Raw genomic sequence first — 22753 nt, forward strand, 5'->3', positions numbered from 1 at the left:
GTCATAACTAGGCCTTTATTATTGATGCACCGAAATTTTGGCAACCAAAAATATGTCCAAAAATGAATTTTCCGAACTCCATTAGCAGATATTTGATAAAACTCACTTAATTTGATTAAGACTTAACATGTGAAGTAAATGCATCTTGATTCAAGAATGCACTGGGAAAAAAATACTGAGGATGAATCTTTATTTGTGCTGAAGTCTGAAAACAATCGAAGAATATGTAGAGAATATGAATAAACTGTTCTTGACACTCTAATCGAATAAATCTCTTAATTCAAAAGTTGCCCAGGAATCTGTACGAACGACATTGGGTGTTCATTAACCTTTAGATAAACGGGCCTAAATCTGTGTGAAGAGGGTCAAAGGTCACGTCTGTTGATGTCTTTGGGCACTGTGTGCGTATGTGGAGAAACGAGGAGAGAACTAAAGTCAGGCCAGTTTTGCTCTTTTTAAATGTTCAGGTACTTCAGGCTATAAATGATAAATGACAGTAAACACACGTTCAGACTCATAGATCTGATTTAAATGTACATGTTCAAATGTCACTGTGCAAATAAAAACAGAAAGTTTTGTAACTTGAGTGATTGTGCTTGTTTCACATTTCATAATCTGATAATAAAACTGTTTTCAGCTGAGATCTATTATATGTTAATCCAGCTTTACTCGCACACATACAGTAGTACACTCAAATAAAGTAATGTACTATTAGGTAACAGTTTACAATAAGGTCCCATTAGTTAATGTTAGTTAATGCATTAACTAGCAATGAGCAATATGTCATTGCTCATTCAATGCATTTGTTACAGTGTTTATTCATCTTTAATTAATAGAAAAGTACCTGTAATCTACATATGGGCATTTTAAAGTGTAATATATTCTAATTACAATTCAATTTTGCAGTCTGACTACATAATCCAGATTACACACACTGAAAAAAAGAGTAATTACAATTATAAGTTATCTGGTTGATGGTTTATATCGTCCTCAAATATAAAAAATCCTGTCATCCATCTCTAAACTGACTAGTGAGACATTACAATATTATAAACATTAACATTATGACTTTGTCAAGCTGATGCAAAACAATATGTGATGTGAAAAGATATACAAATAAAATTTGACCTGTTTTATTGCAATGCATGGAAGCTTTAAAAATGATAAGTCTCAAATTCTGCCATTGTTAACTTAAACATTTTCATTTTAATTTGTGTTGAGGGAATATGAAAGAACATACATCATTAACACTTTATTTAAAGCCTTTATGTATAATGTATTATAAAGAAATTCATAATGTTCGTTGCAATGCATTATATATTTTCAAGTTAAATGTAGTATAATATTTCTGAAATTGGTAGTTTGTTTTATTATACTTTCTAAAGGTGTTACAATGACTGGATAAGTATTATGACTGTGGTTACAATTATTCACGAGACCATACAATGCATCATAAGGTGCATAATTGATGCATTAAATTATATAATGCATTATATATGAAGGCTTTTGTGTGTTACCCAAACATCCAGATCAAACGTCACGCAGTCAAACCATCACATTCCACTCATTATCATCATCGTGTTTGTGGCTGAGATAAATGTAAAAATAAACAACATAAAACCACTTCAAATTCAGCAAAACTGAACTTATTAAAGTTAATGAAGCCGAGGAGTCGAAACACACAATGAAGAACGTCGTCTGAGATTGTGTAAGTAACCATCGCTTTAATGGACGAAAAAAAAACAAAACAAAAAAAACGCCATCAGGATCAAAAAAAGGTTGACCGGTGTTGTACATGTGGGAACAGAAAACATGAGGAAGTGTGTACGCTGTGAACTGAAAGGCTTTCATAGAGAGACTCAGCTTTAGTCCTGGAGTTCATGCGCTCGTCATCATTTGGCCATCTTGGCCTCGGCGGGCATCTCTCCGTTATCAAGCGTCTTGAGGAGGCGAAACAGGCCCGCGGCCTCACGGATACGACTGAACTCGATGCAGAACGCCTGGACCTCGATGAACAGATCCTGAACATTGATGATCTTATTCCTGATGAGGGACTGGAGGAAGACACACACCAGACGCACCAGACGGTTCTTCAGGAGAGGAGAGATTATGAGAGAGAATGAGCACAAAAAGAACAGCACTGGAGCCTCTTTAAAGAGATAATTCACACAAAAATTACAATTAGCCCATGATTTACTCGCCCTCAAGTCATCCTAGGTGTATATGATTCTTTCAGACGAATACAATCGGAGTTATATTAAAAAAATGTCCTGGTTCTTCCAAGTTTTATAATGGCAGTGAATGGCGGTTTCTGTTTTGAAGTCCATAAAAGTGCATCTATCCATCATAAAGTGCATCTATCCATCATAAAATCCATCATAAAGTGCATCTATCCATCATAAAATCCATCATAAAGTGCATCTGTCCATCATAAAATCCATCATAAAGTCCATCTATCCATCATAAAATCCATCATAAAGTGCATCTGTCCATCATAAAGTGCATCTATCCATCATAAAATCCATCATAAAGTGCATCTATCCATCATAAAAGTGCATCTTTTCATCATAAAAGTGCATCCGTCCATCATAAAAGTGCATCTATCCATCATAAATGTGCATCTATTCATCATAAAAGTGCATCTATCCATCATAAAAGTGAATCCGTCCATCATAAATTGCATCCGTCCATCATAAAAGTGCATCCGTCCATCATAAAAGTGAATCTTTTCATTATAAAAGTGCATCTATCCATCATAAAAGTGCATCTTTTCATCATAAAAGTGCATCTATTCATTATAAAAGTGCATCTTTTCATCATAAAAGTGCATCTATCCATCATAAAGTGAATGTATTCATCATAAAGTGCATGTATTCATCATAAAAGTGCATCTATTCATCATAAAAGTGCATCTATCCATCATAAAAGTGCATCCGTCCATCATAAAAGTGCATCTATCCATCATAAATGTGCATCTATTCATCATAAAAGTGCATCCGTCCATCATAAATGTGCATCTATTCATCATAAAAGTGCATCCGTCCATCATAAATTGCATCCGTCCATCATAAAAGTGCATCCGTCCATCATAAAAGTGCATCTATCCAACATAAAAGTGAATCTTTTCATTATAAAAGTGCATCCGTCCATCATAAAAGTGCATCTATCCAACATAAAAGTGCATCTATTCATCATAAAAGTGCATCTTTTCTTTTCATCATAAAAGTGCATCTATTCATTATAAAAGTGCATCTATCCATCATAAAGTGCATGTATTCATCATAAATGTGCATGTTAATAAAGGCCTTCTGAAGTAAAGTGATGCCTTCATGTAAGAAACATATCCATATTTAAAATTGTATTGACTAAAATAATTAGCATAAGCCAAATGAACATACGGATTCCACTTACGCCTGATGCGCAACTTATGAATTTAGAAGTAGCGTAGTGTGTCATGGTGTAGCGTAAATATCAACAGTGCTTTACTCGCATAAGTTGCACTTTGGAATTAAGGATGACTTAATGACTTTTCGAATTCTAGGATGACTTGAGGGTGAGTAAATCATGGGCTAATTTTCATTTTTGGGTGAACTATCCCTTTAAACCAGATCTGCCCATTCAAAATAACATACTTTTTTCCAGATTTCTCTGTAGGTTTTTCAGATCATCTGATACATGTTTTCCAACTGTAAACATGCATGTTACATTCTGACTATATATGCTTTTACGTAACCAAATAATTGACGTAATATTGTATCGTATGCACTGTAGCCCATACAAATCAAACACAGATAAAAATTATGTTCTTTATTTTCCAGCACAAATATCAAAACATCCTTAAATCAAGATACATTTACTGGAGAAGCAAAATGACAGAAGATATTAAGTCTTGTTTAAATGGATCAAAATTAAGTGATATTTTTGCTTAAAACCAGAAGAAAAAAAATCTGCCAGTTTTATAAAACCAAACCGGGGCATTCTGGAAACATTTTGTTTGATTTATTTTTCAGGATTCTTTAATGAAAAGTTCATAAGAACAGCATTTATTTAAAAAAAAAGAATATTTTGTAACATTATAAATGTCTTTACTGTTACTTTTGATCAATTTAATGCGTCTTTGTTGCATTCAATTTCTATACATAAATGTATTAAAAGTTGCTCACACAGTTGCATGATGGTCCGAGTGTTTACCTGCATGTATTTGTCTTTGATCTGCTCACATGTGGAGATGCAGTTGGAGATGTAGAGATGGATGAACTCGGGAGGAAGATCTACTGCTGTCGTTAACCTACAGTCCAACAAACACACACACTCAATGCGAGAGTTCGTACACATACTGTCAAATGAAATTGCAGGACTTTTATGGACTTTTCAAGCACTCCTTTTTTGGTTTTGAAGGACTATAATCAGAGATCGCACTTATCAAACAATATCTTTAGTATTTAAGGATTTTTTAAACTTAAATTATAGATATAAGGTATCCAAAATGCAACTTACAACGCATTTAATAATATATATTAAATAATATTTATAATGGCTATTATTGTTCACTAAATAATATTTTATATTATAATGTTGGAGTAATTCGTATCGAGAAAAGGTCTGATGTGGGTTTAACAGACGGGCTGCGGTGTTAATTTAGCATGAAAAGATTGCATGAGTGTTTTTTCCGAAAAAATGACATTTCATATATATTGTATTTAAATAAGTCAAGCACTTTTCAAGTACCTCTCAAGTACCTCTTCGCAAATATGGCTGTTTTCAAGGGTTTCCAGGACTTGCATTTCAAAAAGTCAAATTCAAGTACCCTGTGAATGAAACGCTTACACATATAACCAGTGTTGTGCCTGAACGCGTTCATTGAACGATAGTTCATGAACTCGTTCATATTTTGGGCGAACGTGAACTGAACGTACTGTATTACTGCCTGGCGAAAACCTGGATAAAACACACCGTAAACAGGCCTTAATATGTAGCGGAAAAACACCCAATCTGGCAACACCAGCACCAGCGTCGCACCGCCGCACGCGTCATCAACACATAAAGCATCAAGGAGGATCGTATGATCATTTAAACGAGTTTTATCACAAGGTCGGGGAGGATGGGAAAAATCTTACCTTTGTTCAAACTTAAGTAGTTCTATATGGGCTGTGGCAATAATTTGAAAAATAATAGCTCGCAGCAACATATGGAAAAAGGAACTATGAATGAACTAGTTCAAAATTTTATTTTAAAATTTGTAAACTGAACTTTGAACTAGTTCATGTAGAAAGTGAACTTTCCCAACACTGCATACAACACACACATACACAGATGAAACAATCGAGATTTTTACGTCTTTTTATTCTCTACCTGATGGTGGCAGTATATCCTTCGACTGTGACGTCACTGCTAATTGGATAATTTATGGGTGGATGGTATAAATGTTTGGACCGATTTACCCAATGTTACTTCCTCTGGTGGGAAGTCGTTCGCTCCAATTTGTTCTATTTTAGTTTGTCTATTATTTACCAACATTCATTATTACCCCATTAGACTATTATTTTCTCGTGCTTATTTAAATCCCTAGACATTGTGTTATATTTCTGTAACAGATAATTTTTTCCTTAACAAATAATCTAGCAATGCAAACCGTTCGTTTGTATGTGTAATCCTCTTCATGTTACGGTCGGGAACACTGTACTGTCACAAACATGGGCTTTCGCACCGGAGGAACCTTTTCATAGTTCCCAGAATTTATTGGTGGAAGTTCACGGTTTTTGTTGTGTTTGCACCGCAGGAACTAGGAACGACTTTAGTTCTAGGAACTCCTTTTGGAGGAACTAATTTACTCCTACTTCAGAGTCGGGTCTAAACCAGCGCCATAGGAACTACAGTGACGTTAGTGTTCGCTGATTGGCCGAACGCACACGAAACACTAGAACACGCCATTTTTAAAAAGGCTGTGTAAACACACAGATTATAGCCTATATATTTACTCCTCAAACTAACTCTACGAACATGGAAAACAGTGATAGATGGACCTCTTAACCTTTACGCTGAGGAGAAAATCCAACGCAACTTTGAGGGACCAAGAGAAACATGATTATGTATTTCTGCTCTGCAACACTGGACATAAACACACGGCATACGCTAATAACATTTCATTACTGTCTACTTTATATGTATAATAGTAAGGGTGTCACGATTTCGATTTTAAATCGAAATCGATCGAAATTAATTCACAAACTCAAAAATCGAAATAAAATATGGAATCGTCGATACTGCCACGCCCCCATGTCGCGCCCGTGATGGAAAGTTCGGATCGTTTTACTGACTCCATTGTTCAATCTCGTTCATCAAAATGAACTACCGTATTTTCCGGACTATAAGTCGCACTTTTTTTCATACCTTGGCTGGTCCTGCGACTTATAGTCAGGTGCGACTTATATATCAAAATTACCAAGATTTACTCGTCACAGGATCGCTGACGGCCCCAGATTATTATTTGCGTGTTTTTGATGTATTTGTGGTATGACGTGAATGCATCATTTGCCGAAATTGGGGGTGACATTACCGTCTACAGCCACGAGAGAGCGCTCTATGCGGTCTAGACTACAGCTAGTTTGAAAAAATCTCTCTTCAGTGATGTGGAATAAGATCGCGGGAGCTTGGTGAAATTGCTTTACCGATAACTGTTGGACTCGCTGTCTTATGTTTTTTTTTTTTATTTGATCCTATTCAGCCTCTCAGGTATGTTCTTTATGCTATTGTGTAGCTAACTGTTGTTGTGTTACGTTAACAACATACCGGACACATATTCAGCCTGTTGTTCTTCGTGCTATTGTGTGTAGCTGAATAATTTAAATGCCTTCAGTTTTAATGAATTAAAGTCTGTTTAAATAACTTTTTCTTGGTCTTGGATTTTGTTAAATAAATTTCTAAATAAATGCGACTTATAGTCCAGTGCGACTTATATATGTTTTTTTCCTCGTCATGACGCATTTTTGGGCTGATGCGACTTATACTCCGGAGCGACTTATAGTCTGGAAAATACGGTAATCTTTTTTCTAGTCATTCCAGGGGCTTTAAATGTTATACTTTTAACAGGCAAATTCCCCGAACACATCCAACGCAATCTTGATCATATTTTGAATTAAGAAATCATTATAATGCAGTCAAAAGTAATTTACAGGGAACATTAATACTTGACCTTCCGAATCTTTTGTTCATTTGTCGCGTGACAGAGGCAATGAACGGATCGTTCATGAACGACTCATCACGGCGTGGGGAAAAAACACACGTGTTGAAAGGCTGTCATTCCTCTAACTTGGATTCTATGCCCGAGCCCGAACTTGGCCGATATTTCCCGTCACTATCCTCGGGCCGGGCTCTTGATCTATAGACGTGCACTCCCAACGCAATAGAGTGCGGCGCGAGACTAGATTTGATGGCCGAGTGCGAGCGCGGGCAGTAATGCACTCACTCTGTGTGTGCGGGAGAATAAAACGATTCGCGGGACTCTCGCAAACTAGAAATATCTATGAATAAAACATAAAAACTAATACATTTTTTTCATCTGTTGCAGAAAAGCAACAAGAACAACTAAAACAAAATAGAAACGATTTACAGGCCAGAGTTTCTATTTATAACATGTTTGCAGCGTTGAGCGATTTAGCCAATCACAGACATGTGTGTTGATTTCTTGAACGCAATGACCAATCAGAAGCATTTAAGATAGGGATTCTCCTCACCGCTCAAAATGGACTTTTTGTTCAGTGCTGAATTCTGTAAGCTGGCAAATCCTCTAATTATAACAAACAAAGTGTAGGCTATATATTATGAAAGATTCATTGTGCAGTCAGCTTCATTGATAATAACAGAGATGTGTGAGATTGCGATGAACTGATGTCAGCTTTTTAGGAGCAACAGCAACCTGTGCTTAAAAAAAAAAAGCGAGAATCGAATCTAACCGTGACCTTAGAATCGAAAATGTAATCGAATCGAGGATTTGGAGAATCGTGACACCCCTATATAATAGTTATATCTAAAAACGTATTCGACAGATCATACACTAATGAACACAGAGAATACAAGCATTGTTTATTTGCTCTGGCGTTCTCTGTGCTGTCAAAATAAAAGTCACAACAACAACTTACGTCGACTTACGTCTTACGTCACTTCAGAGTTCATACTGGCGATGTGAATGCAACCAGAAAACGTTCCTAGGGGAACCATTAGTTCTCTGGGAACCATCCTGGTGGCTAGATCCTATAACTATCTGGTGTGAAAGCCCCCAGAGAAAGAGTTTAACCCTGTACCTGTTGACCACCTCCATGGAGTGCAGTGACATGTCCATGTTGACCAGGACAGAGAAATACTCTGTGATCTGGTTGGATGACATGAGCTTCAGGAGCATCTCAATGGCCACTAGTGGGTTGTTCTCGACCAGGTCCGGTAGTTTGGCTGGTGTCAGTCCAATATGGTAAACCAGCTTATGATCCTTCTCTAGTTCACCGAGCAGCTGACGAGAGAGAGAGAGAAAGTTAAAAAAAAAGTTAAAAAAATCTCTAAGATCACTTTATTTACAACAACATTAAGGAGATAACATTTTTAGTAAAAAGCACAGCTAGAAAGGAGCGCCAATGGATTTAAAAAACAGTCTCAAGACGTAAAATAGCATCTTAGAAACGCAAACACTCGTTTCTAAAAAAAAAATTTCCCTCTTTTTCATTCCTTTCTTTTACAATCAAAACCTTCACTCATGCATAAATTTGGAGACAGCCATCAAGGGTCAACATCGCAAATACATTTGTTCATGCCCCATTTACATCTTAAAATATCAAAGTGATTATCTTGTAATAGCTAAACTCATTGATACACTGAAAACGCATCAGTTGATCCACCATCATTCAATTTCCTTTTCGTGAAAACCGAATTCACGTTTTAGCTTGCCCAAATAAAAAAATTTAATGAGACTAGGTCACATTTCACTTCAATATCAGAGGAGTAATCAAAGAAACCACACTAGAGTTCAAAAGTTTGAGATTTAAAAAAAAAATGCTTTTGATAGTCTCTTCTGCTCATCAAGGCTGCATTTATTTGATCAAATCGAATTTATTTGGAAACCGTCATACATTTTATTTTACAGGATTCTTTGATGAATAGAAAGTTCAAAAGAACAGCATTTATTTGAAATAGAATCTTTCAAAACATTATAAATGTTTTACTATCACTTCTGATTAATTTAAAGGTCCCGTTCTTCGCGATTCCATTTTTCAAACTTTAGTTATTGTGTAATGTTGCTGTTAGAGCATAAATAATACCTGTAAAATTATAAAGCTCAAAGTTCAATGCCTAGCGAGATATTTTATTTAACAGAAGTCCCCTTTCAAAGCCTACAGCGAACGTTCGGTTTGGACTACATCCCTCTACTTCCTTTTTTAATGACGCAATTAGAACAGTTTCTGACTAATCTCCGCCCACAGGAATACGCAAAAAAAGGGGGCGTGGTCTTGTTGAGCTCCCACGGAGAAGAGGAAGAGTATCGAGTGTGTTTGTCGTCATGTCGTCGAGACGCTGTTATTTTCATGCCGGAGTCAATTCACCTTTGTTTGGCCTTCCCAGGGACGCTGTGCTTAGAGATCAATGGTTACAATTTATGTTTAACTCGGTTCCCAAAAAATATAATCCTCATTTAAAAATATGTGCAGCACATTTTGCCGAGGACAGCTTCCTCAATCTCAATCAGTTTAATGCCGGATTCGCACAAAGATTGTTCTTGAAAGATGGAGCAGTTCCCTCTTTGTCTGGAGAAGGCGTTGTTTATGGACCACAACCGTTAAGTGTATTTTATTATTTAAGTTGTTGCGTTTAACCGTTTCTGTAACTAATTACACAAAGTGCAACTCTGTTTAGCTTTGTTAACTAGATGGGAATTGAAACTAATCCAACAAACCTTTTAAATACAGTAGTATTTCAATCAGACACCATCTATTGTTGGTGTTTGTAATCATCAGTTTAAATTATTTGTTGATTATATCGAATGTCTACTGTTTAACCACATGGTCGTCTAGCTGCAGCAACGCGAATCATTGTTCTATGTTTATGTAACGTTACTTACTGTAGTAAAGCCATGTTTGTTTACTATTCATTGCCAAGCTATTATGCTACACTAGTCATCTGTACGAAATTGTAACTGTAAGAGGCGTGACCTTTCCGGGCAACGGATAATAAGCTGCTGTCGAATCACAACACAGGAACCGCTGGCACAATCAGAACTGGTTACGTATTTCTGAAGGAGGGACTACGTAGAACAAGGAAGTCATCCGCCCGTTTTTTTGGACAGTGAAAACAGCTGTATACAGATAAGTAAATTGTGTGAAAAATGCTGTGTTTTCTTACACGCGAAACATGAACACATATAATATTGCACACTGTAAACGCAATCAAAGCTTAACCCTCTGGGGACTAAGCTCTTTTTGGTCCGTTTTCTCCATTTTTACATTACATACTTACAAACTATATGTAAGCGAGATGGAACACTATGTGTTTGGTATCTATGGATTCAGAAGACCCTAAGCTAACATAAGCACACATGTAATATGTTTATAAAGGAAGTATGAGTGAAAATCGACCATAAACTAGAGAATTTTAAAAACCGAAATTTGATTTTTGCCATTTATTTTTCTGTAAATCACACATCACACAACAATAGTGAACAGTTTTTGAACAAAAAATATATTTGTCAATATATTTTTGTCAATATGTCAGTCAGGGGTAGTAAGTTAACGTTAGGCCGTCGATTAACAAAATGCTGAAATATATTTTAAAGTATGTCAGTGAGCCTCCGTCTTGTCTTTAGTCGTATTATTTTACGTTAAAACATGCATTGTGAACAAAGAACCGTCATTATTTCCAACTTCCAAGCAATAGGTGTTTTTGTTAATCCTGTGGACATTTAAGGTTAGTTGTGAATGGGGTCTCACACACTGCTTGATCACGCACATCATTTCTCCCCTCGGCTTTTAGATTTTCGGGAAGGAAAAAAATTCCACTCCCTGTCCAAACTTTTATGATACCGGGTATCAGAATTTGCACAATCCATACGCACAACGCTTCGGCATGTTTCCCTCGCTCGAAAACTTGTCAGACCTCCCGCGCCTAGTAACGGTTGCTAAGACACGATTGGCCAGTGGCGGTTTTCGGGCGTGGCTTAGCGAAGGGTCGATTGGGGTGAAATGTGAGCTGGACATGACTGTGTTTTGTGATGTTGTGCACCTGCGTCTGCTGTGCCGCTGATAATGGACTCTTGAAGGCTTTGGCCATGATGCGCTTGATCTCCACTCCTGTGCCGTTCCGCACACACATGGATCGATCCCACTGAATCCGATGATCCGGTTCACACGGGTTGAGCCAGGACAGCTCATCCTCGCACACCAAAAGAGGCGGAGCGGGCCGGATAAACTCGGGACGAAAGTGGCCTGACAGAGAAACAGACGGGACAGAAAAGACACGTTTAACTGTTGCATCACAATAAAAACTAAACTAAACAGTAGGGGTGTAACAGTATATCATGTCACAACATATCGCAATACAAAAATGCAATAATATGTATCGTGGATAGTGACAGTATTGTGTATTGTTCACCCAAAATAAAAATGACTGTGTGAGAAAAATGTAAGTTTACAGAGTTTTAGTGTCAGTACTACATTACACCACTATATATAATGTTGAAAATAATGTATAATAATGCAATGGGGGAATATTTGTGGGTCCTGATAATGCCAAATGTCTTCTTACCTGTGAAACGTGGCCTACATTATTATAAATATATCTAGTCAGTGACAGAGTGCAAGAATATTCATCTAAAATAAGTCTGTATTTTCAGCTTCAGAATCATGAATATTGTTATTCTGGTGTCTCTATTGTCCTGCATTGGGTTTCCAGCACCAAGTCCAAGACTATTTATTTATACACACAATGTAATATCAAAGTTAGCATTTTAATCAACAGTACATTTTTTGTTAACCTTTTATCATATGTCTTGGAGTATCGCAATAATATCGTATCGTGAGTTCAGTATCGTGATGTGTGTCGAATCTTGACATGAGGTTATCGTTACACCACTACTGAACATCAGCCTCACACTCACTCTCCAGAGGAGGACGAGGTCCAGTCACCAGAGACTCTGTGATCTGATTGGCCACGGAGCTGTCGAAGCCCGAGTTGGAGGAGTCTGGATCTGGGTCGCTAAGCAGGCTGGGAAAACTGGCCTTACTCTGAGTGGGCAGCTCTGACTGACGCTCTGAATGAAAAGACACAAGATGTTTGTTATATCTCTGAGAAATACTGGATTGCGATTGTTAAATTATTTTATATGCCATGTAAGTATGTAAGTAAAAGTATGTATTAAAGTAAGTATGATATATAGTATATAGATAACGAACGATATATAGTATGCAAATCGGCTTGGCTGTATGATTGTTTGTTAGGGATGCACTAATATAAACATTTTGGCCGAGAAATCTAAATCCAAAATTTTATATAATGTTTGAGAGGCTGATTACAAAAACAAAAGTCTCACCATTAAAGCCATGTCCCAAACACACAATTATAATGTTCTTATTATAATTTAATGTAGCCTATACAGGTGAAACTCGCAAAATTTGAATATCGTGCAAATGTTATAATTTTGAGGATTACGGCTTACAGCTTATGAAAACCCCAAATTCAAAATCTCAGAAAATTAGAATATTACATGAAATCAATTTAAAAAAAAAAGATTTTAAATACAGAAATGTCGGCCCTCTGGAAAGTATAATCATTCATATGTATATAGTTATATATACTAAATATATTCGTTTCACCTTTTAATTTGCATTAGTGAAATACATGAACTGTTGCAGGATTGACAGACTTGTGCTGCACATGTTGCACTTCATAGTATTTTCCTTTTTTGGAGCGATTTCAATCACATTTCAAGCAATTCAAAACCCTAATGTTGAACTTATAAATTTAACCCTGGGGATTAATAAAGTAAATCAAATCAAATCAAACAGTGCACATCTGAAGTGTCTCAGATGAAGGAAATTCTCCATTATTTATCAGCTTTAATATATCAGCCAAATTTCTTATCAGGCCGATAGCGATAAGATTACAAATGAACATCGGCTGATGCTGATATATCGTGCATCCCTATTGTTTATATCATCACAAAATGCAACTATATTATCGCTCAGCTCTAATCTGCTAAATGAAGATATTATAATATTATAAACGAAGATATTACAATATTATAAACATCATCATCATGATTTTCTGTGAAGCTGCTGTGAAAAGCGCTACATAAATAAATTTGACTTGAGTTTGTCTCAGTGCTCGATCATGTCACTCTACTCACAGAAGAAACTTATTTACACTTTAATCAATATATCATGGTCATGAATCTGGATATTAGCTACTGCACATGTACACAGAAATAAATGCACAAAGTCGGATCCATTTTGAGCAAAGGTCACATGATCCTTCAGAAATTATTCTAATATGCTGATTTGCTGCTTAAAAACATTACTGATTAATATCAATGTTGAAAACAGTGGTGCTGTTTCAGATTTTTGTGGAAACTGATACGTTTCAAGATTTTAAGATGAATAGTAAGTACAAAAGAAAAGACATTTATAATGTTACAAAAGCTTCTTTTGATCAATTTAATGAGACCTTGCTGAATAAAAGTATTAATTTCTTTTTTACTTTGCCATTCAATAGTTTGGGGTTTGTATCACGGTTTCCATAAAAATTTGAAGCAGCACAACCGTTTTCAACATTAATAATAATCAGAAATGTTTCTTGAGCATCAAATCATCATATTATAGTGATTTCTGAAGGATCATGTGACACTGAAGCCTGGAGTAATGATGCTGAAAATTCAGCTCTGATCACAGGAATAAATGACATTTTAACAAATATCAACATAGAAAACCGCCATTTTAAACATATTGATATATTATTTTTCCATGTGTTTTTGATGAAATAAAGGCAGCCATGGTGACCAGAAGAGACTCTTTCAGAACATTAAAAAATTAATTATTCCAAACTTTTGACTGTGATTGTTAACTACATTATCGCCCAGCTAGTTGGATATATATTTGCATACATACAGTACACTCACCTAAAGCGATTTATAATATATAGCAAATCGGATTGTTTATATCACAGGATGCAACTATATTATCGCTCAGCTTTAATCTGCAAAAAAATAATCTGCTAAAAAAATCATAATTATTCCAAACTTTTGACTGGTAGTGTAAGTGAAAGTAAACCGGCAGGACAAACACAGATCCGTGCATTAAGCCTTATATAACTACTTCGTACCAGCGAGTGCGAGCTGGAGTCCGCTGATGTCGATGGTCTGTGGCGTGGCGCTCACGTCCATGGAGGACACCTGTCTCGGCGTCTTCTTGAAGAGATCTCGAGGCGGCGCGAGCATCAGCTGCGAGAGGAAGAACTTCTCCGGCAGTGTGATGGGAGGAAGAAAACCTGCAGGGAAACAGCAGCAGAAATATATGTACATTTATGCATTTGGCAGACGTTTTTATCCAAAGCGGCTTACATTGCATTTCAAGGTACACACAAGGTATGTGTACTTTTTTTTTTTTTTTTACTGGTACAGTTATGCTATGTTGGGTTCTGTGTTATGTCACGTGGCTATTTGGAGATATTGGTGAAATTATTACTGTAGTGTCTAATAAGCCCATGAGGGCTGGGGCACCATGGTGTTTGCCACTTAAATAAACAAATCAATCAATCAATCAATCAATCAAGGTACACATTTAATCAGTTCTTGCTTTCCCTGGGAATCAAACCCATGACCTTGGTGTTGCAAACGCCAACGCTCTACTGTTTGAGCTAGAGGAAAGCTTATATTAACTATACAATACATATCGTTTTAAAGAAGCTTCGCAGTAATAAACAGGAAAATAACAGAATCAATGATGCAAATGCAGCTGGAAAGCAGCTCTAAAAAGACTATTAATTCAGATCAGTTCAGTTCAATAACAGTGAATAAGTTATTTAGTTATAAGACGAGTTTAATTTAGTTATAAGCAGCTCTACAGAAGAAGACAAAAGTGTCATATTCAGGTCAATTCAGTTCTGGCATCCAGTATATATGAATTTTAGAGGAAGATTTTTCATAAAACCACTGAAAGTAAACTTATTTTACACAATTTTCACTCAATTTAAAAATGTTTTGTCTATTCTGGATGACATATAGGCTAATATATATAGCTCAATATTAACATCAGCCAAATATGTGTGTTACTCTTATTGCGCAAGTCGACTTGAGTACGGCCGTCTGCCGGAAGCAAGTTATTATAATCGATAAAGTTTTAAATATGAATATTTTTCTTACACGAACGCATCGCTTCAGAAGGCCTTTATTAACCCCCGCAGAGCCGTTTCGAGCACTTTATTCATGGATGGATGCGCTTTGAAGGACTTCCAAAGACAAAAACCCATTTACTGCCATTATAAAGCTTGGAAGAGTCAGGACATTTTTTAATGTAACTCTGATTGTATTTGTCTGAAAGGAGAATGTCATATACACCTAGGATGGCTTCAGGGTGAGTAAATGAGTTTAATTTTTTTGGGTGAACTATCCCTTTAATGATGCAAGACAAACGGCGCTTTTCCACTGCATGGTACGGCTCGGTACGGCTCAGTACGGTTCGGCGCAGCGCGGTTCGCTTTTCCACTGCGTGGTACGGCTCGGCGCGGCAAGGCTTGGTTCGCCTTTGCTGGGATCGCTTTAGCTCGGTTGCTTTTCCACTGCAGTTAGTGGGTGCTTCAAAGTGGGTGGGATTATGACTGATCTTTATAGTTTATCCGCTCCTCGTCAACCAACGAGAGGAACGTCTGCACTTCTCGTCCACTGACCACGATTCAGCCAGAAGATTTTTTTCTTCAAGCAAGTCAAGCAGGTAGTTTTAAAACAGGCTCACTATTGGCCGACGCTGGTCATGTGTGTGATGCGTGTGACGTACAACACAGAAACACTGCGCTGTTACACTAGTGAACTCACTCGAGGCCCACAGAGAAGGAATGAATAGTTGAAATAAAGTCGTTATTTTTGTTTGTTTTTGCGCACAAAAAGTATTCTCGTCGCTTGATAAACTTAAGATTGAGCCACTGTAGTCACTTGGACTATTTTAACGATGTCTTTAATAACTTTGAGGCCGGCAAGTTCAATCCCTCAAGAAGCCTATGGAGGAGTGATCCAGCTCTCAGATTTAATCAAAAATATCTTAAATCGTGTTCCGAAGATGAACGAAGGTCTTACGGGGTTGAACAACATGAGGGAGAGTAAATACTGACAGAATTTTCATTTTTGGGTGAACTATCCCTTTAAATCTAGCGGGTTTGATGTCTCGTAAATACAATGACGCTGGTAGTGACGATCCTGTCTCTCTGACCGATCAGTGATCTGCAGTGTTTTCACGTCACATTTTAGTATCGGTACGGTACGATTGGAACCTCAACGGCGGTGGTACCATTTAAAGCGAGCCGAAGCAAGCCGTACCATGCAGTGGAAAAGCTCCACAAGTGAGCCTTACCGAGCCGAGCCGTACCGTACCATGCAGTGGAAAAGCGCCACAAGTGAGCCTTACCGAGCCGAGCCGTACCGTACCATGCAGTGGAAAAGCGCCACAAGTGAGCCTTACCGAGCCGTACCGTACCATGCAGTGGAAAAGCAGCGCAAGTGAGCCGTAACGAGCCGAGCCGTACCGTACCATGCAGTGGAAAAGCAGCGCAAGTGAGCCGTACCGAGCCGAGCCGTACCGTACCATGCAGTGGAAAAGCAGCGCAAGTGAGCCGTACCGAGCCGAGCCGTACCGTACCATGCAGTGGAAAAGCAGCGCAAGTGAGCCGTACTGAGCCGAGCCGTACCGTACCATGCAGTGGAAAAGCGCCACAAGTGAGCCTTACCGAGCCGTACCGTACCATGCAGTGGAAAAGCAGCGCAAGTGAGCCGTAACGAGCCGAGCCGTACCGTACCATGCAGTGGAAAAGCGCCACAAGTGAGCCTTACCGAGCCGAGCCGTACCGTACCATGCAGTGGAAAAGCACCAATACACAACCAGAAGAGGAGGACGTACCTGAGAGTGGTTTCTCCTGCTCCTCTCCTGTGGGCGATGGGTTTAGCAGGTGCGCAAACACCGCGGCGAAGGGGTTAGCGGCCAGCGGCTCGGTGCGGTACATCTCCCACAGCAGGTACAGCGCCGTGAGCCTCTGCGGGGCGCTGGGCAGCAGGTCGGGCTGCTGCAGCAACATCACCAGAACCGAACCCACACGGAAGTGCTCGGCTTTACCGAAGCAGTGGTGGAAGGCGGTGGACAACTGCTCGAAGCTGTTGCTGCACGCGTCCTCCGACATGATGCCCAGCAGGTTCGACAGCTCTTTAGGAGCCAGCGTCATGATGCTTCTGTCACACAGGCCACTGGATCAGGAGGACTAGGAAGAGACACACAACAATAGATGAAGTAAAGTCGGGATGAAATGAGGGCTGCACAATATATCGAAATTATCGAAATATCGCAAATGTATACGTCGCGATATGCATAATCGCAACATCTCGCAATAACTGGGGTCATGAACAAAAGACAAAGAGAAAATCACTCGCTGTTCTTGGGTGAATAACTTTTGTAGCTTTAATAAGAATCAGTATAAACGTTTAATTCATACAGTGAAAACTAAGCAGTTTTATTTTTACATTTGATTATTCAGTTTCTGTTGTTAAATAATCCTAATGTAGGATAACCTGAAACCCTGTGGTTTACACTGATGTTAAAATAACACTTCTTATGCTACAGTAAAACACTGTTCACTTTCAGAAGCTGTAGGGATGTTTTATTGTCACAAAAAGAAACACGTATGTAGGTTATATCATTTTAAATATATTTATTTTACACACTTTAAGCATTATCGTATTGCATATCGAATATCGCATTATATAACGAGTTATCGCATTTTTCTTCAATATCATGCAGCCCTAACATCTTTTCTTCGCTATTCTGATGTACGAGTGAAACGCTTCTCAAACAAGAATAAATGTAGGGCGGGGCTTGATTTTGATTAGATGGTTGTGGTTTGCTATTGGTGGATTTGATGTGAGTGACAGGTTGTTGCCCCGCCCTCGTCGTCAGAGAAGAGAAGAGATGCGGCAAGAGGAAGTTGTTCAGTTATACAATGATGATTGAGAGATGAACAAATAAACCTTCTTCAAAAGCCTAATGATCATATTTGATACTAATGATTTTCCTAATAAATGATGTCTGGATAATTTATTAGCCCAACAGAAGTAAACATTTGAAGTGGATCAAAACCTTTCATCAAAGTTATACATGGATATTGAACAATATCCGTTCTTGTCTTACTTAGATTAACTTTTGTGATCCACTTCAAATGTTGACTACTGTAAGTTGCTTCAGTACCGTTGAAATATTACTAAAAATATAAATGTTATTCTAATGTCTACTTTATAAAAACAGTACAGATTTAAAGACACGAGAAGTACGAACTGAAGGAGGACGTTTGTACAATTATACTAAAAGCCTTTTATTTGCTAAAGAAGCCTAAACTATCAATCAGACGACAGAAGGACTGTGTTCGACAGGTTTTTCAGCAAAGTTTTGATCATGTTGATCATCTATAGGCCTTAGAAATGTGCTATAAATTATGATAGCAAAGGTTTTATTGGGTTAATACATTTATTGTACAGTAATTGTTACAATATTATTTCACAACATGACTGGATTTCTCAGCTTAATGAAACACGTCAGACGAACCTCAATACTACACGCAGTTTTATTTCACTTAGTAAACTCCTCAAACTGGTGTATATTTAGGGAACTCGGTAGGTTTTGTGACACACACAGTCAGTAACAACATTTACCTGAGTGGAGCTCATTGATACCGTCCCGTCAGCTCATGAATATTCAAGAAAAAACCAGACGCGGTGACTGTAGAAAACGCTTATCTGAGAGATTTTACAGGTTAATGTTTTAATCATTAGACTATTTATATTCTACAATCTGAATCTTCTTCACTTCTACTCACTCATAACCGTCGCGGTTGTCGGTAACCGCTTCCTGTGAACCGAACGGAATTATGGGAGATGTAGTTTCCAAAAATGAATACGGAAACAATAGAACGTCAAAACAAAACACATACTGAGTCCTAAAAACTAAAAATATTTTTTATATTATTATAACCATAATATTAACTTATATATATATATATATATGTCATTAAAAAAACAAGAACAACACAACACAGTAGAATGACCCGGATGTGAATGTGTACTCCGCCTTGAATGTGACCCATAATCCACCGCTCTTCCTTTCCCACATTCATCGTACAGAGTGAGTATCTTCCTCTCGTTTATCATCTATAAATCCAGCATCATCCGCGTTATTAATCACTAATAATTAAGTGTAACGTCGCATGTAAGTGTGCAGACACATTATGAATCACTGGGATGCGTTTTGGTGTGTTTAAGACGCTGATGTTAGTGATTAAAGACTTAATGCTAACGCGTCCGTGAGAGGAACAGACGAGAAAGTGATAAAACTGTAAACCGCAGAAATACACTGATTTTAACTGGGTAACCGGTGCTAACGAAACCGTTAATAAAGTTACACATGTGAATAATCATGACCGTAGTAATCAATTGGTTCACTATGTAGTTCGTTAGCTCGTGATTGTGTTATTAACAGTTGCAACCTTGTGTGTCTCTCGTCCAATCAGAGTTAAGTCTCAAAACTGTATGTACTAGTTCTCTAGGGTTTTACAATGAGAAATAAAGTCAGCATTGGTTGTTATCACTGTGTTTTGGGTAATGAGTGACGTGTATCCTGTGAAGTGGTGCATGCATATCCAGTGTGGTTGTGTTTGATATCTATATATATATATTATATATATATGTGTCTGTGTGTGTGTAGATGGCACCCAAGAAGGGCGAGAAGAAGAAGGGCCGCTCCGCCATCAATGAGGTTGTGACGCGTGAATACACCATCAACATCCACAAGCGCATCCACGGCATGTAAGTCACACCTGGAGTGAGTAAACACACACCTGTAACTCACACTGCAGTATTAACACATCTTTCTGCTCCTCTCTTCCAGCTCTTTCAAGAGGAGAGCTCCTCGAGCGCTGAAGGAGATCCGCAAGTTTGCTGTGAAGGAGATGGGCACGCCTGATGTCCGCATCGATACCCGTCTCAACAAGGCAGTGTGGGCTAAAGGTGTCAGGTGAGACGTGCTCGTGGTTTTGTAGCATTTTTACGGCGCTCGTTCCCGCTAATAACACTTAAAATGCCCTCGTTTTGAGTTAAGTCTGTAGTTTGAGCTGGAAAGGTAGATCTCCGGGAACATGATTGGACACTGAGTAAAGATGTCAGATCTATAAACTGTTGTAAACCCAGCCAGTATATTCACATTAAAACTAATATTTAATCTGAAAAGCGCCCGATGTGATTTAGGGGTGTAATGATACCCTCATGTCAACATTTGATGCATATCACGATACGATATTATTGCGATACTCCAAGACATTTTATGAAAGGTTAACACAAATTTACGGTTGATTAAAATGCAAAATTTTATATAGCATTGTGTCTGTAAATGAATAGTCTTGGACTTGGTGCTGGAAACCCAATGAACGGGACAATCAATAGAGACACCAGAATAAACATATTCATGATTCTGAAACTGAAAAAACAGAATTATTTTAGATGAATATTCTTGCACTCTGTCACTGACTAGATATATTTAAAATAATGTAAGCCACTTTTACTGGTAACATCAGACATTTGGCATTATCAGGACCCACAAATATTCCCCCATTGCATTATTATACATTATATTCAACATTATATATAGTAGTTTAATGTAGTACTGACACTAAAACTCTATAAACTTGAATTTTTTTCTCACACAGTAATTTTAATTTTGGGTGAACTATACACGATGCATATTGTTGCATTATTGTATTGCGATATGTTGTTACACACTAAGGCCTTGTTTCACAGACAGGGTTTAGAATAAGCAAGGATTAGGCTTTAGTTTAATTAGGACATTTAAGTAGTTTTTGGAAAACGTTACTAATGTGCATCTTGAGACAAGTGTATTTTAAGAGATCTCTTATCTCTCAAACATGCATTATAGTCTGGGACTAGATTAAGCCTTGTCTGTGAAACTGAGGCATATCCAGCATCAACTCCAGCACAACCTGCATGTTTTAAACTATTCAAGACACATGTCACTACCTGAACCTCACCGTGATTGGCTGCCGCCTGCGTTTCTCACTTGATATTTGCATAAAGTCGAAAACCACCCAAACTTTTTCACGCTCTCTGCCGTTATTACGCGTCAACAGCACAGCACAAAGCAAGCGTTTTCAGTTAAGTCCTATGTACGTTTGAGTTTCATGCTCGCGTGGTGAATTGTGGGATTGAGAGCGTCAAAAGATTGGGGACTTTATGCAAATGCAAAGCAAAAGAGACGGCAGCCAATCGAGGGACTTTATGCAAATATCCGGCTGAGGTTAAGGTAATGACATCTGTCTTGAACTGTTAAAAATATGCAGGTTGTGCAGGCGTTTATGCTGGATTAAGTACGTAAATCATATTATTAATGTATAAATGTATGTTTTGCAGTTGTTATACACACTCTGGCCACACAAAAAAGCCGTTGTTTGGATTTAAATATGCAAATGCATAAGAGTCTATGATTGGAACATTATAGCAGTGATTATGTTTCTAGCATGTGACATGTTTGGCAGCAGTTCTTCACCCTAACCGATGGAGTGTGTAGCTTTTCCTTCCTTACACAAGCATGTATGAAGAAACATCACGGCCATATTCCAGATCCATCAGCTCAAACTGTGAAAGAATGAGGAATTTAAATTCACTGAAAGTCTATTGGATGTGCTGGAGGAGACTTTACAGAGCGCTGGACTCTTGCCTTGTCATTACAAGATCTCGAGCGAAAACTGATGGAAATGACATCACAACATTTATTTCCATCAAGAGGCGCATCAACTTTGCCTCATACCTGCAGTTATCTGTGATTTATATTGTTCAGTGTGTTGACACACACATAGATTGAACACCCTCGCTACAGACACACCCCAAAGCGGAGGCATTTTAGCGCTGTCACACATTCACAATTGTGCATTTGATGCTTAACGTTAATGTCTTGTCTGTCAGGAATGTGCCGTACCGCATGCGTGTGCGTCTGTCCAGGAAACGCAATGAAGACGAAGATTCTCCGAACAAGCTGTACACCCTCGTCACATACGTCCCCGTCACCACGTACAAAGGTGAAATACTCTTTACATGCATGTTCAGTCATATATCCGAAGTTCAGTTACTGTTTGTGTGACAAGGGGGTTTTTCTGCATTGTATATCTTTAAAAACCTTTTCAAACTTTGTGTTTTTTTGTGTTCGCAGGTCTTCAGACTGTAAATGTGGATGAAAATTAATTTTCTCTTCATGTCTGTTGGAATAAAAACATAAAAGGATTTTTTGTTGTGGATGATTTATTTGTGGCATGTGCAGATATTGACAATCATCAGTACAACATGCGTATGTAAACTTCAGATGCATTGCATTTGTGCAGCAAACAACATCTTCACTTAAAGCTATGATTATTTATTCAGAAAGGCTTGAGGTGAGTGTGCAGTTTGGCTAAGTTTTTCAGACAATCTGATTGG

General features: G+C 38.0%; 3 protein-coding genes across 3 annotated transcripts in view; 2 read left to right on the top strand and 1 right to left on the bottom strand.

Moving 5' to 3' along the window:
* The window catches only part of lcp1 (lymphocyte cytosolic protein 1 (L-plastin)), a 22481-nt gene extending 21895 nt beyond the window's left edge, over positions 1-586 (top strand). Inside the window, exon 16 of the mRNA XM_077217180.1 lies at positions 1-586. This exon is cut by the window's left edge and continues 379 nt beyond it. The gene's annotated coding sequence lies outside the window, so the exon portion shown is untranslated.
* Positions 174-19355, bottom strand: cnot11 (CCR4-NOT transcription complex, subunit 11). The gene is made up of 8 exons (XM_077217182.1): positions 18932-19355; positions 17136-17490; positions 14353-14517; positions 12134-12286; positions 11260-11462; positions 8301-8503; positions 4192-4288; positions 174-2090 (listed from the first exon to the last, which is right to left on the bottom strand). The coding sequence occupies exons 2-8, from the start codon at positions 17452-17454 to the stop codon at positions 1893-1895; spliced, it is 1338 nt and encodes a 445-aa protein (XP_077073297.1). The 5' UTR covers positions 17455-17490; positions 18932-19355; the 3' UTR covers positions 174-1892.
* rpl31 (ribosomal protein L31) lies at positions 19346-22561 on the top strand. The gene is made up of 5 exons (XM_077217183.1): positions 19346-19400; positions 19980-20080; positions 20163-20288; positions 22247-22359; positions 22491-22561. Exons 2-5 carry the CDS (start codon positions 19980-19982, stop codon positions 22520-22522), a joined length of 372 nt encoding a protein of 123 aa, XP_077073298.1. The 5' UTR covers positions 19346-19400; the 3' UTR covers positions 22523-22561.
* The last annotated feature ends 192 nt before the right edge of the window (positions 22562-22753 follow it).

This window comes from Siphateles boraxobius, unplaced genomic scaffold (assembly GCF_051911475.1).
Source record: "Siphateles boraxobius isolate OS27281-9 unplaced genomic scaffold, OSU_SipBor_1 7, whole genome shotgun sequence".
Lineage (NCBI taxonomy): Eukaryota > Metazoa > Chordata > Actinopteri > Cypriniformes > Leuciscidae > Siphateles > Siphateles boraxobius.

What these genes read in the sequence shown, in the direction of transcription:
- cnot11 (XM_077217182.1), bottom strand. Translation starts at nt 17,454, where the DNA reads ATGACGCTGGCTCCTAAAGAGCTGTCGAACCTGCTGGGCATCATGTCG. An exon ending in ACCTCGTCCTCCTCTGGAGA is followed by an intron (nt 11,463 to 12,133) that starts GTGAGTGTGAGG and finishes TTTCTCTGTCAG; the next exon opens with GCCACTTTCGTCCCGAGTTT. An exon ending in CAGCGGCACAGCAGACGCAG is followed by an intron (nt 8,504 to 11,259) that starts GTGCACAACATC and finishes CTCTCTCGTCAG; the next exon opens with CTGCTCGGTGAACTAGAGAA.
- rpl31 (XM_077217183.1), top strand. Translation starts at nt 19,980, where the DNA reads ATGGCACCCAAGAAGGGCGAGAAGAAGAAGGGCCGCTCCGCCATCAAT. An exon ending in CACAAGCGCATCCACGGCAT is followed by an intron (nt 20,081 to 20,162) that starts GTAAGTCACACC and finishes CCTCTCTTCCAG; the next exon opens with CTCTTTCAAGAGGAGAGCTC. An exon ending in GTGTGGGCTAAAGGTGTCAG is followed by an intron (nt 20,289 to 22,246) that starts GTGAGACGTGCT and finishes CTTGTCTGTCAG; the next exon opens with GAATGTGCCGTACCGCATGC.